This window comes from Xyrauchen texanus, chromosome 2 (genome assembly GCF_025860055.1).
Source record: "Xyrauchen texanus isolate HMW12.3.18 chromosome 2, RBS_HiC_50CHRs, whole genome shotgun sequence".
Taxonomy (NCBI): domain Eukaryota; kingdom Metazoa; phylum Chordata; class Actinopteri; order Cypriniformes; family Catostomidae; genus Xyrauchen; species Xyrauchen texanus.
The window spans coordinates 4490980-4508175 of NC_068277.1; the positions used below are offsets into that span (position 1 = coordinate 4490980).

The following is a 17196-nucleotide window of genomic DNA, read 5'->3' on the forward strand; positions in this document are numbered from 1 at the left end:
ACCCTTTTTTTAAGCTACAGCCTCCATTATCGGGTTCTGTAATTGAAATGTTTCTAAATGCTGGAATAACTAGAGTTATAGATCTGCTTGATATAACAAGAGGTCAGTGGCGAACGGCTCAGTCACTGGCTGACCAGGTTGGGTTGAGGTCAGTAAGAATAGTGGAAAGCGTAGTTAAGAGCTTTAAGGCCTGTTTCCCTCCAGATTTCACAGCATTTGTAGATTCTGCTTTAAATAATGGCTTGTTATCTAAGACTTTTCCGGCATTAAAAGTTGTTCCTAAAAATTTGGAAATTGAAGAGAACACTAAGGTTCTTTTATTAAAGGGGTTTGAACTTCTGGATTTCCAAAGTATGGGGAAGAAAACGGTTTATTTTGTTTGTGTTAAATCGGCACACTTTGGACAGTTGAAGGAAAGGGTAGACACTAAATGGAGGATGTACCTTTCAGTGCCCAGAGATGTGGATCCCTCATGGAGGCTGTTGTACAAGCCTCCGATCCCAAAAAAGTGTGGAGATCTAGAGTGGAGAATACTTCACAGTGTGTTGGCTACAAACAACTTTGTTTCTAAATTTAATGAAGTGGTTTTACCTGAATGTCCTTTCTGTAAGGCTTCTGATACTGTTTTTCATTTATTTTGTGAGTGTTCAAGGCTGGTTCCACTTTATGTACTTTTGGAAAAACTAATTATGAAATTGGGTTTTTCTTTTACAAACACCCTTTTTATTTTTGGTTGCAAGTATAAACAATCATGGCGTGAACAGTGTGTGCTTGGCAATTTTTTAATGGGCCAAGCCAAGTTAGCAATCCTGAAAACACATCAATGTAAAAATGCTGCTCAAGATGTTGATTTGTTGGTTCTTTTTAAATCATTGGTAGAATTTAGGGTTGCTATTGAATTAGCATATTACAAACAAATTGATAATGTACCTTTTTTTTACAATGAGGTGGGGCGTGAGAGATGCTTTAGTGACAATTAGTGAGTTTGGAAATTTGGTTTTTAATTGGTAATTTTTTTTTTTTTTTTTTTTTGTGTTTTGTATATTATTATGTGTGTGTTTTGTATATTAGCTCTGTAATGTTTTGGAAAATGGGGTAAATTAAAAGGGTTTTAAAAGTCAAAAGTCTCTCACTCTCTCTCTCTCTCTCTCTCTCTCTCTCTCTCTCTCTCTCTCTCTCAATTCAATTCAAATGAGCTTTATTGGCATGACAAATTGTACATTGTATTGCCAAAGCATTTATATGAGCATGAAAAATAACAGAGTAGAACAAATTCTGTATTGAACAAGTGTGTAAAAAATAAATAAATAAAAAAAATTTAAAAAAATATATATAGTTAACAGTGTACATACTTTCAGTGGTGTGTGAGTGAGCGTGTGTGTGTTGTGTGTGTGTGTGTGTGTGTGAGTGAGTGAGCGCGTGTGTGTAGTGTGTGTTGTGTGTGTAGTGTGTGTGTGTGAGTGAGCGTGTGTAGTGTGTGTGTGTGTGTGTGTATTTGTGTGTGTGTGTGTGTGTATTTGTGTGTGTGTGTGTGTGTCTCACTCTCTCTCACTTTCTCTTTCGCTCTCTCTCACTCTCTCTCACTCTCTCTCTCTCACTCTCTCTCTCACTCTCTCTCACTTTCTCTCACTCTCTCACTCTCTCTCACTCTCTCTCTCTCTCTCACTCTCTCTCTCTCTCTCTCTCTCTCTCTCTCACCTAAGTTGGAGCGTGCATTTGAGCGCTCGATGATGGCGTGTTTACTGGGGTTGTTCAACACTGAGCGCTTGGCCAGAGAAATATCAGCTGTGACACGCGTGATGGAAATCCTGAATGAGAGAAAACGAGAGTGAAAGAGAGTAAATCATATTTCACAATTGACAGATATTGACAGATATTGACAGATATTGCAGTGAATGCACTAAAAGAGAAAGCTAGAAGAGCATTCATGCTATTAAGGGCAAATTTACCCAAGTTGACATTCCTGTAACAATCTGGTGTAAGATCTTTGATAGTATTATAATGCATTGCCCTGTATGGAAGTGAGGTTTGGGGTCTGTCTGGCAGATTACTGGAGATGGGACAAACACCCCATCGAATCCCTGCATGCAGAATTCTGTAGAAACATTTGAAGATTTTAGAGAAGAACACCTACTAATGCATGCCGGGCCGAACTAGGCAGATACCCCCTTATTATACATATTGAAAAACGATCCCTCAAATTTTGGACACACCTAAATTCAAGTTCCCCAAACACACTGCAACATGAAGCCCTTAAAACCCAAGAGCCGAAGCCTAAAACCAGAAAACTCACAAACCCACTAACAACTAACAAACACCAGTTTCAGACCAGCACTGCTGAACAAAACCAGATCATAAAACAAACCAAAAATTCATATTTGGACCGTTGGGAAAATGAAAGTAAAAACCAAAGCAAACTGGAATGTTATCAGACCCTAAACAGAACATATAATCTGGCAGAATATCTGCACACTGTAAGAGATCCAAAACAGAGACGGATCCTCCCCAAATACAGACTCAGTGATCACAGAACATAGACACACATGAACGAGTCTGTGCTCACTGTGACACGGGTGAGGTCGAGACAGACAGCCAGAGAGACAGAGTCTGTGCTCACTGTGACACGGGTGAGGTCGAGACAGACAGCCAGAGAGACAGAGTCTGTGCTCACTGTGACATGGGTGAGGTCGAGACAGACATGAAGGAGTCTGTGCTCACTGTGACACGGGTGAGGTCGAGACAGACATGAAGGAGTCTGTGCTCACTGTGACACGGGTGAGGTCGAGACAGACAGACGAGACAGACATGAAGGAGTCTGTGCTCACTGTGACACGGGTGAGGTCGAGACAGACAGCCAGAGAGACAGAGTCTGTGCTCACTGTGACACGGGTGAGGTCGAGACAGACATGAAGAGTCGTGCTCACTGTGACAGGTGAGGTCGAGACAGACATGAAGGAGTGTGTGCTCACTGTGACACGGGTGAGGTCGAGACAGACAGCCAGAGAGACAGAGTCTGTGCTCACTGTGACATGGGTGAGGTCGAGACAGACAGACAGAGAGACAGACATGAAGGAGTCTGTGCTCACTGTGACACGGGTGAGGTCGAGACAGACAGACAGACAGACTCTGTGCTCACTATGACGCGGGTGAGGTCGAGACAGAGACACACTTTCTCCTTTACTGTGAGAAATTTACAGAGCTGAGAGAGATATACTCCACAAACTCTCAAACTTCATGCCACAGTTTTCCAGTTTGGCAGAATCTGATCAGATGCTGGTGTTACTGTGGGAGATCAGATCAGATGCTGGTGTTACTGTGGGAGATCAGATCAGATGCTGGTGTTACTGGAGGAGATCAGATCAGATGCTGGTGTTATTGGGGGAGATCAGATCAGATGCTGGTGTTACTGTGGGAGATCAGATCAGATGCTGGTGTTACTGGGGGAGATCAGATCAGATGCTGGTGTTACTGGGGGAGATCAGATCAGATGCTGGTGTTACTTTGGGAGATCAGATCAGATGCTGGTGTTACTGGGGGAGATCAGATCACATGCTGGTGTTACGGGGAGATCAGATCAGATGCTGAGTGTTACTGGAGGAGATCAGATCAGATGCTGGTGTTACTGGGGAGATCAGATCAGATGCTGGTGTTACTGGGGAGATCAGATGCTGGTGTTACTGGGGAGATCAGATCAGATGCTGGTGTTACTGGGGAGATCAGATCAGATGCTGGTGTTACTGGGGAGATCAGATCAGATGCTGGTGTTACTGGGGAGATCAGATCAGATGCTGGTGTTACTGGGGAGATCAGATCAGATGCTGGTGTTACTGGGGAGATCAGATCAGATGCTGGGTGTTACTGGGGAGATCAGATCAGATGCTGGTGTTACTGGGGAGATCAGATCAGATGCTGGTGTTACTGGGGAGATCAGATCAGATGCTGGTGTTACTGGGGAGATCAGATCAGATGCTGGTGTTACTGGGGAGATCAGATCAGATGCTGGTGTTACTGGGGAGATCAGATCAGATGCTGGTGTTACTGGGGAGATCAGATCAGATGCTGGTGTTACTGGGGAGATCAGATCAGATGCTGGTGTTACTGGGGAGATCAGATCACATGCTGGTGTTACTGGAGGAGATCAGATCAGATGCTGGTGTTACTGGGGAGATCAGATCAGATGTTGGTGTTACTGGAGGAGATCAGATCAGATGCTGGTGTTACTGGGGGAGGACCATCATGCACCAGTTGCAGCTAAATTCATTTTTGAGCTGCACACACTCAGAAACCAATTACTGCCTTAAAGTACTTCACTCACAGTACTTTTATTCTCTTATGTTCATAATGTCATGTAAAATGCACATTTTATTTTATATTGTATAGTGTATATTGTCATTATAGTTTTTTTTTTATTTATTTGATTTGATTCATTACCTGGCACCTTATTTTAATTATATCTTATCATTATTATTTGTCTTGTCATTATCTGTTTTGTGTATTAATGCTTTGGCAATATTGTATGTAAACACAATCATGCCAATAAAGTACTTTTAAATTGAAATTGAAAAAATAAAATAAAAAATATTGTCCTTATTCCTAACAACAGTTCAGATAAACAACCTGAACAATGCATGTTCCCCATACAGAGTCAGGGGCCGTGCACATCGAATGCATGTTTTTCATTACTACATTTCATCTCCACATGGCAAACTATATGGTGAAAGCGTGAAAAGGAGTGAATTAATAATTACATGTCACTTCCTAATTGATTAAATAAACTTCAAAACGAACCGTTGTGACTGAGGGAATACTGCAGTCAGGAGAAAGCACGTGACCCTGTGACGTTTATGGACCAGCATGGCCAATTAAGGCAATGAGATGTAACTATTTAAAGTAACTCTGTCCACTCATGTGACGCACACACACACACACACACACACACACACACACACACACACACACACACACACACACACACACACACACAAATATATAAACTATCCCCAAAGGAGGGCCAAAGAGGAAGAGAACAGAGAGAGACCAGAAGAGCGTAAAGACTTACCTCCCCTCAAACCGGTGCTTCAGAAAGTCAAACAGAGCTTTCTGCATCATGTCTGTCACCTGTTAACACCAATAAAGGAAAATAATTGGTGTAAAATAATAATGTATTCACAGAATTACTTATAATAATAGAGGCATTATAAACAGCATATACAGTGGCAAGAAAAAGTTTGTGAACCCTTTGGATTCAGCTGGTTTTCTGCATTAATCGGTCATAAAATGTGATCTCATCTTCATCAAAGTCACAAGTGTAGACAAACACAATGTGCTTAAGATAACACACAAACATGTCTTTATTGAACACATCCCATTAAAAATTCACAGTGCTGTGGAAAAAGTAAGTGAACCCTTGGATTTGATAACTGGTCGATCCTCCTTTGGCAGCAATAACCTCAATCAAGCTTTTCCGGTAGATGCGGATTAGACCTGCACAATGTTCAGAAGCAATTTTGGACCATTCTTCCTTACAGAACTGCATCAGCTCTGCCATATACTTAGGATGTCTGGTGTGAATGCCTCTCTTGAGGTCATTCCACAGCATCTCTATTGGGTTAAGTTCTGGGCTCTGACTGGGCGACTCCAAAAGGTGCATTTTCTTTTTTTGAAGCCATTCTGTTGTGGATTTACTTTGATGTTTAGGGTCATTGTCCTGCTGCATCAGCTTTAGCTGGCACACAACCACCCTGACATTATCCTGTAGGATATCTTGATAAACTTGGGCATTCATTTTCCCTCGATGAGGACAAGCGGTCCAGACCCCGAAGCAGCAAAGCAGCCCCAAATCATGATGCTCCCTCCACCGTACTTCACCATTGGGATGATGGTTCATGTCGGTATGTGGTGCCCTTTTTACACCATACGTTGTGCTGGGTGTTCTTCCTAAACAATTCAACCTTAGATTTATAAGTTCACAAAACATTTTCCCAGCAGCGCTGTGGAGTGTCAAGGTGGTCTTTGGCAAACTTCAGGCGTGCAGCAATATTTTTGTTGGAAAGCAGCGGTTTCCTTCGTGGTGTCCTGCCATAGACACCGTGCCTGATTAATGTTTTCAGTATAGTCAACTCATAAACAGAGATGTTAACCAGTTCCAATGATTCCTTCAAGTCTTTATCTGTCACTCTGAGCATTCTGCGGTGTGTCCTTTGAGTAATCTTGGCAGAACGGCCACTTCTAGTGAGAGAACGTATAGTACTAAATCATCTCCATTTATAGACAGTTTGTCTAACTGTGGACAGATGAATATCTAACGGCCACTTCTAGGGAGAGTACCTATAGTACTAAATCATCTCCATTTATAGACAGTTTGTCTCACTGTGGACAGATGAATATCTAACGGCCACTTCTAGTGAGAGTACCTATAGTACTAAATAATTTCCATTTATAGACAGTTTGTCTCACTGTGGACAGATGAATATCTAACGGCCGCTTCTAGTGAGAGTACCTATAGTACTAAATAATTTCCATTTATAGACAGTTTGTCTAACTGTGGACAGATGAATATCTAACGGTCACTTCTAGTGAGAGTACCTATAGTACTAAATCATCTCCATTTATAGACAGTTTGTCTAACTGTGGACAGATGAATATCTAACGGCCACTTCTAGTGAGAGTACCTATAGTACTAAATCATCTCCATTTATAGACAGTTTGTCTCACTGTGGACAGATGAATATCTAACGGCCACTTCTAGTGAGAGTAACTATAGTACTAAATCATCTCCATTTATAGACAGTTTGTCTCACTGTGGACAGATGAATATCTAACGGCCACTTCTAGTGAGAGTACCTATAGTACTAATTCATCTCCATTTATAGACAGTTTGTCTCACTGTGGACAGATGAATATCTAACGGCCACTTCTAGTGAGAGTACCTATAGTACTAAATCATCTCCATTTATAGACAGTTTGTCTCACTGTGGACAGATGAATATCTAACGGCCACTTCTAGTGAGAGCACCTATAGTACTAAATCATCTCCATTTATAGACAATTTGTCTAACTGTGGACAGATGAATATCTCAGCTCTTTGAGATAACTTTGCAACCCTTTCCAGCTTAATGCAAAGCAACAATTATTGATCGTAGGTCAATAAAGCCATATGACTTAAATAGACTGAAGTTTAGGTCATTGTTAGTCACTTAAATTCTGACCATCTGCATTAACTACTATAATATAAACCCAATTGTGCTGCATGGGGTTAAAAGGTGATATAAAGCTGAGAAGATGAATTCAAATGTTCTCTATGAAGTGACTAACCTCGTATCCCTTGAGGGAGGGTCCCACCAGCACCACGGGTCTCATAGAGGGCACCACATCATACGGAGGAACATGCTCTGTCTGTAGAGCACCGGAAAAACACAATTTGATTAAACTGCATAACATCAGTTATTTGTACATCCTGTAGTGAAGTGTACTTTTCGTATTAACACTTTAAGCTCAGATGGGCCCGCTTGTCTAAATATTAACACCTGCAGTCTTGACCAACACAAAATATGTATCGTTTGAAAGCTTACAAGCACTACTTTACAATGCATGTAGGAATTATGACCAAAAACTGAACAAGTGCTTTGAAATTTACAGACAAATCAGAAGTGTTGCGTTTTGATAATTTATATTAAAAAAGAAAATTGCACTCTACATATTATTGTAATCAGTAAAAACATCAAGCTCATCAAATAGCCATGTGTCATAGCTCTATAAGTTTATACAACCAGCCAATTTGTTTTACACACTGACAAAAATATAAATATAGCGAGTAAAAGTTGATGTCTTTGACATTTATGTTTCATGTGAGCAGGTGTTATATACCGATGTTTTGCTTGTAACTGAAGGACAAATAAACAGAGCATAACATTTTAAATTGATAAAAGTGATTATCTTTCAAACGAGTCCACACACAAGGTAATGAGGTGTATAGATCATTAGATTATCCACATGAAGCACAATGTTACATATGGCCACCAGGAGATGGCGCCAAATAGATGACACAGACTCAATGATGACTCAGATGACACAGAATGAAACTCATTCTGGGAAATCTCATTGCTAAAATAGAGTTTCCTTGCAATGCAAACCATTAATTACTGTTTAGTTTGCATGTGTAATTAATGCTTATGTACAATTATTATGTTTTATTTGTTTGGAAAGGCTTTTGGACACATGTAGATGTTTTTGCAGTTGTCAAGATGATCTCTGATGTGTGTTTGGCGCATTGCTACAGTATGTGGTTGCCAGGTTGTTGCTATGCTGTTTTAACTGTGTTTCAGCACATTGCTATGCAGTTGCCAGGGTGTTCTGGGTTGTTGCTTATTGGCCCAAATGAAAAGAGCCCAACCCCCACAAGTCTCTGTTCTGGTCACTAATATGACTCAATCCCCCCTTCCGTGTTCCAATTTTTATGGACTGTGGTGTTCATTTACACTCGTCCCATGAATGACATATCATTCTGATTTGACTTGAATGCACCATTAAAGGGACAGTTCATTTAATTTTCTTACCCTCGTTCTATCCAAGATGTGTATGACTTTCATTTTGTTTCTACAGAACACAAACCAAAAAAAGATTTTCAGAAGAATATCGCTGTTATGGAGGTCAGTTCATTGTAGCCAGAACTTTGAAGCTCAAAAAAGCCCATAAACGCAGCATAAGAGTAATCCATAAGACTTCTGAACAGATCCAATTGGTTTTAGGTGAGAGTAGACCAAAATATAACTCCTTTTTTTTACTATAAACCTTTACATTAGCGGTCGCCTTGGCGATCAGGATTTCAAGCTTGATTACACCTCTTATAGCGCCATCTAGGGCTAGAATGTGAAATTAGCTTGTAAACATGATCATGCCTAGAGATTGCAATGACAAGATATTCAGTGAAAATTAGTTACAATTTGGTACAAACTGGATCGCTTCAGAGGACATGGATTTAACCAATGTAGTAGTATAGATAACTTTATGCTCCCTTGATGTGGTTTTTGTAGCTTGAAATGTCTGGCCACCATTCACTTGCATTGAATTGACCTATAAAGCTAAAACTTTCTTCTAAAATCTTTTATTCTGCAGATGAAAGAAAGTCAAACACTTTTGGGATGGCATGAGGGCGCAACACCAATCAAATAAGTTACATTTACATTTATGCATTTGGCAGATGCTTTTATACAAAGTGACTTACAGTGCACTTATTACAGGGACAATCCCCCCGGAACAACCTGGAGTTAAGTGCCTTGCTCAAAGACACAATGGTGGTGGCTGTGGGGATCAAACCAGCGACCTTCTGATTACCAGTTTACCAGTTATGTGGTTTAGACCACTACACAACCACCACTCCATGTTGCCATGAGTTTAATGAAATGTTGCGTAAAACGTACATGTACTTTTGATACTTAAGTAAAATGAATATCAGTTACTTTTTACTTGAGTAATTTTCTCATGAGCTACTTTAGCTTTTACTTGAGTCAATGTCAATGAAGGTAACTTTACTTTTGCTCAAGTATGACAAATGGATACTTCAGATATTATCAAATGCAAAAATTGCTTAACCAAAAATATATCCATGCACAAACACAAACACAAGAACAGAAATATAAAGCAGAGGAACTGAGAAATGGCAGGAAACACACAGTGATGCAGGCGGAGTCCACTGCCTAACTTACCGACTTCTGCCTCTGGTTAGCTGTGGAGACGAGGAGGGAAACAGATAGAAGAGGTGTGAAAGATTGAGATACAGAGGGACAGAGACATGGAGAGAGAACGGACAGAGTGAGTAGAACGAGTCGACATGAACAAGTGAAACGGGCTGTGCGTGCGTCTGCTAGTGCGGCAGGTGACAGATGCAGCCATACAGGTGAATGCAGGACAAAGACGCGTGTTCTTTACCTTCTTAAAGAAAGGAATTCGTTTCTCACGGGCTAAAGGGGATATGACTGTGTTTGGACTGGCTTTAGGAGAACGCTGTTGGGGAGAAGTGTCATTCTCCTCTGGATCTAAACCAGCCGCGTCTATATCCACAGCTACACAGACACATATATGTATTTATATATAAGCCTCACAAGATCATATAGAGAAACCATTACATATGCACTTTGTAAATGCATTATAATCATTGCACAACATACATTTAGAGTTAATTAGACGACAAATACATTATATTGAATCATAAATAATACACTTGCATATCACTATCAAGCTTTAAATTGAGAGATAACACAACACAACAGTCTGAACACATATATTGTATGGTTTACAGCATTCAGCGAATGTATAATGCTCTGCAAAGGTGAAACGCAGTAACTACACATTGTGCAAAAATTTAGTTATGACTGGAATCGGGGGCCGGATTCACAAAAATCTTAAGAAAAAAGTAAATTCCTAAATTATAAGAAGTTCGTAAGTATGTTGCGATTCAATAAAGAACATTCTTAAGAAGTCTTTTAGGGAACACAAAATACTCTTAAAGGGGTCATGTCCTTAAGAATAACATTTTCCTTGATATTTTGACATATAAGAGGTCATTTTACCATAAAAACATACTGTATATTTTAAAACTCAAAACTTAATTCCCAATGCCATAAAAGCATTTATTGAAACCAAACTGAAATAACGATTCGTTCTCTACTTCCGCAATTTCCCTACGTCACTATGTGGCCCACTAATTCATAATCGCCTCTACAGCAACAACATCAATGTCTACTTAACATAATTTCACCCTTGGCCCCGCCCACTGGTGCTCAGTTCGTAAACAGAGAGAGAGCCAGACAGAAAGGCCTAGTTTGTAATACGAACTATTCCTGAACACCAAAGGGGACCCATCTGGACTATTTAGAACTATTGTTGTATATAAATATACACTAGACAGACATCTTGGAACGTATTCATGTATCTCGTGCCGCTTTTAAATATGCAATGTCAAGTTACATCTCTGAAATGGAGAAAACATTCTCTTTCATTCAGCCACTGCGTCTTGCTGTTTTGAGCACAAACGCGTCCTTCTCGGGGCGATCTACGCTATTTTTAATTGTTGGTTTATGAAAACAAGCACTAGTTTCAATGCATTTCTGGAGATGTGTGCATCTGTGCAGGATGATACTTTACAGTATGTGTGTGTGTCTAGTTCGTCGTGATTTGGACTATGCGTGTGCATTTTTTGTCTTATATCAGCGTCGATTGCTTGTGAACCATTTATTATTCAAGCTTTGCAAAGGAACTGTTACTGAAGGATAGGGCAGTTAAAAACACTATTGGACCCAATCGCAAAACAGTAAGTAATTCATGAATATTTCAAATTTCATGACTGTTTTGGCAATTTATAGTACAGCGTGTTAACAGTTGTGTTTGAGATAAACAGTTTAATAAATCTGGATGTAATGTATTGGATGTGCATTATCAGTGGACATCAGGGAAGGTAATAAAATTATATAAAAGAGTATTTCATGACCCCTTTAAAGGAACGTTCTGTTTAATACAATTAAGCTCAATCAACAGCATTTGTAGCACAAAGTTGATTACCACACAAAATTATTCTAATTACTTTAAAAATGAAAAGTCAAGGTTACAGTGAGGCATTTACACTGGAAGAGAATGGGGACAATCCATGGAGGGCTTAAAAGCAGAAATGTGACAATTATAACTTTATAAAAGCACTTCTATTAATTCTTCTGTTAAAACACTTGTTTATTAAAAACTTTATAAAGTTATTAAAATCCTCGTTTTGCAGTTGTTTAAAGGATTAAAGCGTTATGTCCTCATGGCATCACATTTTTTATATAAAATTTTATATAACTTTACCCAGGAAAAGTTAGTAAATGATATTGTCACACAAATCATGTTAACACATAGTGTGGCCCCATTCACTTCCATTGTAAGTGCCTCTCTGTAACATAAAGCTTTTTTTAAAGAGAAGGACAATTAAAAAAAAGATTTTGTTGTTGTTTTCAACATTATACCAATGAGCAAATATCAATTGAGCAAAACAAACATAAGTAAGAAGAATTGTTTTCTTAAAAATGTTTCATGATTTTGGCCCCAGGTCTGAGCGGTTGACAGACAGGTTTGCTCAACTATGCCCAGATTCAAGAGAAAACAGTGTGAGACTATTTTATAATCCACATTTAAGAACTTTTTCCTCAGTTTCAGTGTTGGTGTATTTACTGCATTTTGGCTTTGTAGGGCAAAAACAGATCAACAGTGCTTGTGTAAATTCACAAGTTGTAGAGGATGTACAAACGGGGTGAATCAATAAAACATCTAGGTCATATTTCACTCCAAAATAAACAAAAACAATATTATGGCCGAATTCCAATCGAAAGTGGTCATCCCTATCTATGCCCACTCCAAAGTGCAGAGCTCTTTATGTGGGCATGCTTACTGTACGAATGGACTCATCGCTAACTGTCTTGTGGAATGGTGTTCGTTAAAAACAAATATATATATATTTCGTTTGGACCATCTTTTGAGTGGCGTCCTCTTTCCAAAGTGAACTTTTATGGGCATGAAATGCAGTTTTTAGAAACATTAATATTTTTGGCATTATTTGTAATAACATAAGCACTTGCACACTCTCTCAATACTCATCATTTTAAATATTTGTATTAGAGATGCACCGATTGCAATTTTCTTGGCCGATTTCGATTTCCGATTTTTTGCAAGTGTGACCTGCCGATACCGATTTTTTCCGATTCTGATTTTCTTTCTAGGAACTATTATTGACCGCATATACAAACAAAATCTACCTTTCTTCAATGCAACATTTTATTTTCATAATAAAATAAATTATTAAACTTTACTTGTGTGCCAAAATAATGTAATGCATTTTAATTATCTGTATTATTATATATTTTTTAATAATATATATAGTTTATATATAATTTAAATATAACTATTTATATTATATATTGAATTATTTTTATTTGAGGAGCTTTCTTAGCAAATATTTATGTATGTTATTAATTGCGATTGATTCTATGAATTAATTGGCATGCCATGTAATTATGGCTGGGCGATAAAATAATATCAATATTTATCGCGATAAAAAAACTCCACGATAACGACCATAAGCTTTTGAGTAATTTTCGATATTTAGCCTGTGTTCTACATCTAGACATGCGTGTTGCTAAAAATGCTAGCAGTTTGGCTTTCTTGTCATATGTTTCCACTGGCACGTGCTGAGCGAATGTTAGCGAGTGCTTTCAGTTCCTTCCTATGGAAGCCGAGCGTCAAGCTCGCGAGGTGGATTGTAAAATTGACAGCAGTGCGGGGAAAGCGGTTCCCTAGCGTTGGGAGTGGCTTTGTGCGGATTTATTCTGCGTCAGTGGAAACGCTGCCTCAGACTGTATGAAGTTGCTATTGTCCCCGCTACGCAGGTCACCGCGTTCCGGATCCCAGATTGATTCCATCTTGACTGCAAGGCATCATGACGATGGTTACGCCCTCTCATCGTCTCTAGTGAGCAGCGTGACAAAACAACAGTGCCAGTTACATCATATCTGATCTTTCTGTGCTGTATTCTTGAATATTTTTCTCTAGCACTGAAACATGCTTCACTGATGCCCGGGCCGCACCCGCTTCCCCTTTTCCCCACATGTGAGTAAACATGAGGTGTGTGTTTCCAGAGCGCCTCCTGTTTAGACCATAAGGTTTTTTCTTTCTAAATTGAGTTTTATTAATCAGCATGTTCCAAACCTTTAATAATAAATAAATAGATTTCTGTTCTAACTTTGTGAAATTATTCAGATTTCATCATCTCTGACAAGGATGAAAGACAAAACAATGACTAGTTTGTCACCTAGTCTTTCTCACTTTAATAAAAACAGAAAAATGGTCCATTCGGACTTTTACATTTTCAAAATTTTCTCTCTGGAGACACCCCTGAACCCCCACACAGTATCATTCCTCAGTCACAAAGGCTTCAATGCCCCCATACTTGGATATCTGTATGTAAAGAAATATGAAAATAATTTTCATGTAAATAAAAATATATATATACTGTCATTATGATTAAAAATGAACAGATCATCTTATAACATTCATATCCAACTGCACTCAATTGATAAACTCTATAAAATATTGTAATAAGTGATTGGCCCCCAACGCAGTTTTGTAAAGACTATTTAGACTGTTTAGGGTTTTGTTTTCTCTTCTTTTTTGGAAATTCAAAAAAATGTGCAATGTGCAAATGTGATTCAATATCCTGATAAATATCGATATCGAATGATATGAAAAAGAATATCGTGATAATATTTTTTGCCACATCGCCCAGCTCTACATCTAATTGATTTGATTTTTTAATCGATTGACAGCCCTTGTTATTTTGCATTACATTAATGACAATGTTGGTGGAAAATGTGCTTAACCAAATACAGTTTTTTATTTTTTTGGGGGGTGAAATATGACCCATATTTATTTGTAAAATTCACACTTGAAACTATAGTATGATGCAGAAAATTGTACTTGAAAAACACCCAAAAGTTGTTTTTTTTTATGTAAAAGGTTGTTGAATAATGTTGAAAATATCATGTTGATAAAGTGGCGCTAATTAGTAATGACTTACCCGAGGAGGGTGGAGTTGATTTCCGTGAGTTTGTGACCACGTCTCCTAAACTAGATAAAGAATTTGCCCCTGATTTACTGTGAAGGAACACAAAGAAACACAGTTGAACAAAAAATAAGGTGTCATATTTCCTTTATGTATATTTATCTGATATTTTTGGTGAACATAAACAGTCTGCACTAGCCAAACAATTTCTGTTGGATTCGTGGATAAACCAGGTAAAAATATAAATGGTTACCAGTAAAAGCTATGCTTTGGGTACTTTCATTTATTTGCAGTTACCTTGAATAAAATTTGCCTTGTTTTGTACGGTGCTCCTGACGAAAGCGAGTGTTTTCCAGCTTCACCGGACTCGGGATGAACCCGATATCACACCCTTCTTTCACTAAACGACCAATCCACCAGTCGTTATTAAATTTCTGTCATTAAAAACACAAAAGCATGCATGGCGGAATGTTAACATCACCATCATTATAATATTTGATCAACTAGAATAATAATTCGAATGTATATACATTCATCTGTGAATATATATGCACTTCATACTTCTTTAACATGAAGAAAGTCTTTGGCCTCAAACGAAACGGCCATTCCAAGCACAGGGGCGTCATCTTCAAGGGAGGCGCTGTAGCTGACATTAGTGCGTACTGCGAATGCCACTGGTTTAGACTGTACAGAAGGAAAATAATGAATAGTAAACATTATTGAAGAGTAGAATGAGAAATACTATAGAAACATCTCTACAGCAATATAATATGTTAAACTCTGTTGGACCTGGCGGTGAGTTTAAAGGGGGGTACTATATCACGAAAAAAGTTTACGCATACTTTTCAGAGATCATCACCATTTAAAATGACATTAGAGCATTCACGTTGAAAATTAGCGCCCTCTAGAGGTAATGGAGTAGATATATTTATATGAAAATAAAAGCACATAGCACATAAATGGACAAGTATGACATATCAAATAAAAGCTCACACTCTCAGGAATATGACTGTGCCGTTAATTGTGTGGCCTTAATACCACAGTCTGTAAGAGTTTCAAAAGAATCACAAAGTGAAAAATGATTGACAGTGTTGTCCAGAACAAAATATGCCATCCAGAAGGAGAACTAAGGAATATACTGTATGTCGGATACTTCATTCCAACAGTAGCATATATAAATCACCAAGGCTGCGTACGATCTTGCATGTCGCAACTCGCCCGCCATCTCCTCCTCTGGAGTCAGCAGCTACTTCCTGCAGGAGTAGCTGGAGGGGCTGCTGTCCCCCTCCACCAAGAAGGTGAACGTAGCTGCTATAGGTACGAACCCTCCTAGGTAGCGCCTCTTTCCCTCATGGGACCTCTCCGTGGTCCTGCTGGGCCATCGGAGAGCCCCGTTCGAGCCCCTAGAGTCAGTTGAGTTAAAGGCCATTTCATTAAAGATCACATCCTGACCTGCGCTCACTTCTATCAAGAGGGTCGGGGACCTGCAAGCGTTCTCTGTCAACGAAGTGTGCCTGGAGTATGTGCCCAAGGATCCCATGACCCCTTTTAGTGATCAGGTGGTAAGCCTGCTAGCACTGCCCTGGGAGGAGGCAGACCCAGCCTTATCGTTGCGGTGTCCAGTGCATGCCTTGCCCATCTATTTGGATCGCACGCAGAGCTTTAGACGCTCTGAGCAGCTCTTTGTCTGCTTTGGTGGACAGTGGAAAGAGATGCAGATGCAGAATCCAAACAGATGCTTGCCCACTGGATCGTGGATGCCATTGCATTGGCCTACCAGACCCAGGCCGTGCCCGCCCCCTTGCGGGTTCAAGCACACTCTACAAGGAGTGTGACATCCTCGTGGGTACTGGCTAATGGCACCTCTCTAGCAGACATCTGCAGAGCAGCGGGATGGGCAACACCCAATACATCCGGGTTGGGCCTGTTTCATCCCGAGTTCTTTCAGGTATGAACAGGTAGAGTTTGGTAATACGGAACAGCTGACCAGGTGTATCGATTGCATATATCGCCTTTCCCCTCCCCTGAGGTGAAAATGTGCACTTTTACCCGAGTCGATGGGATTTCAGTGGAGGAGTTCGCAGCCAGACCCACTACGGGTACTGATATGCCCTGTACTGGGATAGGTGCTCCACAGGTGCCGATTACTCCGGTAACACCCTGTGATGTATTCTCCGTAGTACGGTCTATCCGTCGGCAGACCAACGTCTCCCTTGGGTAGAGCTCTCTCTGCCCCCGATCGCTGTGTTTGTAGACAGCCTTCGAGGTAGGACCTACCACCATTTTATTTATGGGACACTTCTGATTTCTCTCCAAATTTCAAAGCACTTGTTCAGTATTGGTTATAATGTCTGCATGCATTGTAAAGTAGAGTTTCTAGGCTTTAAAATGATAACTAGACTGAAGTAATTCATATTTTGATATATTTTATTTCTTTATCCAATCTTAAAAGGGTTAAAGTCCTAATAATCATTATTGACCGGTCATGGAAAAGTGTGGGGACCCTGACGTTGCAAACGTAACTGAAAATTATAGATACAATATTTGGGAGAATTGAGTTAATAATATTAACCATGACTATTTTCTTATCTATTCTATTTATATTTGTGCCTTAT

At 39.4% G+C, this 17196-nt stretch overlaps 1 protein-coding gene across 4 annotated transcripts in view; it reads right to left on the bottom strand.

Annotated features, from left to right (window-relative positions):
* cacnb2a (calcium channel, voltage-dependent, beta 2a) overlaps positions 1 to 17196 on the bottom strand; it is a 48717-nt gene that overhangs the window by 14209 nt on the left and 17312 nt on the right. For 3 of the 4 annotated variants that reach the window (XM_052140072.1, XM_052140090.1, XM_052140065.1), the window contains exons 3-9: positions 15143 to 15265; positions 14879 to 15015; positions 14597 to 14673; positions 9928 to 10061; positions 7315 to 7395; positions 5060 to 5118; positions 1699 to 1808 (exon numbers count right to left, since the gene is read on the bottom strand). In XM_052140072.1, coding sequence (XP_051996032.1) covers positions 1699 to 1808; positions 5060 to 5118; positions 7315 to 7395; positions 9928 to 10061; positions 14597 to 14673; positions 14879 to 15015; positions 15143 to 15265 — 721 coding nt within the window. Of the gene's footprint in view, positions 1 to 1698; positions 1809 to 5059; positions 5119 to 7314; positions 7396 to 9704; positions 9725 to 9927; positions 10062 to 14596; positions 14674 to 14878; positions 15016 to 15142; positions 15266 to 17196 lie in introns of all 4 variants that reach the window. The other variant, XM_052140081.1, reaches the window with a different exon arrangement.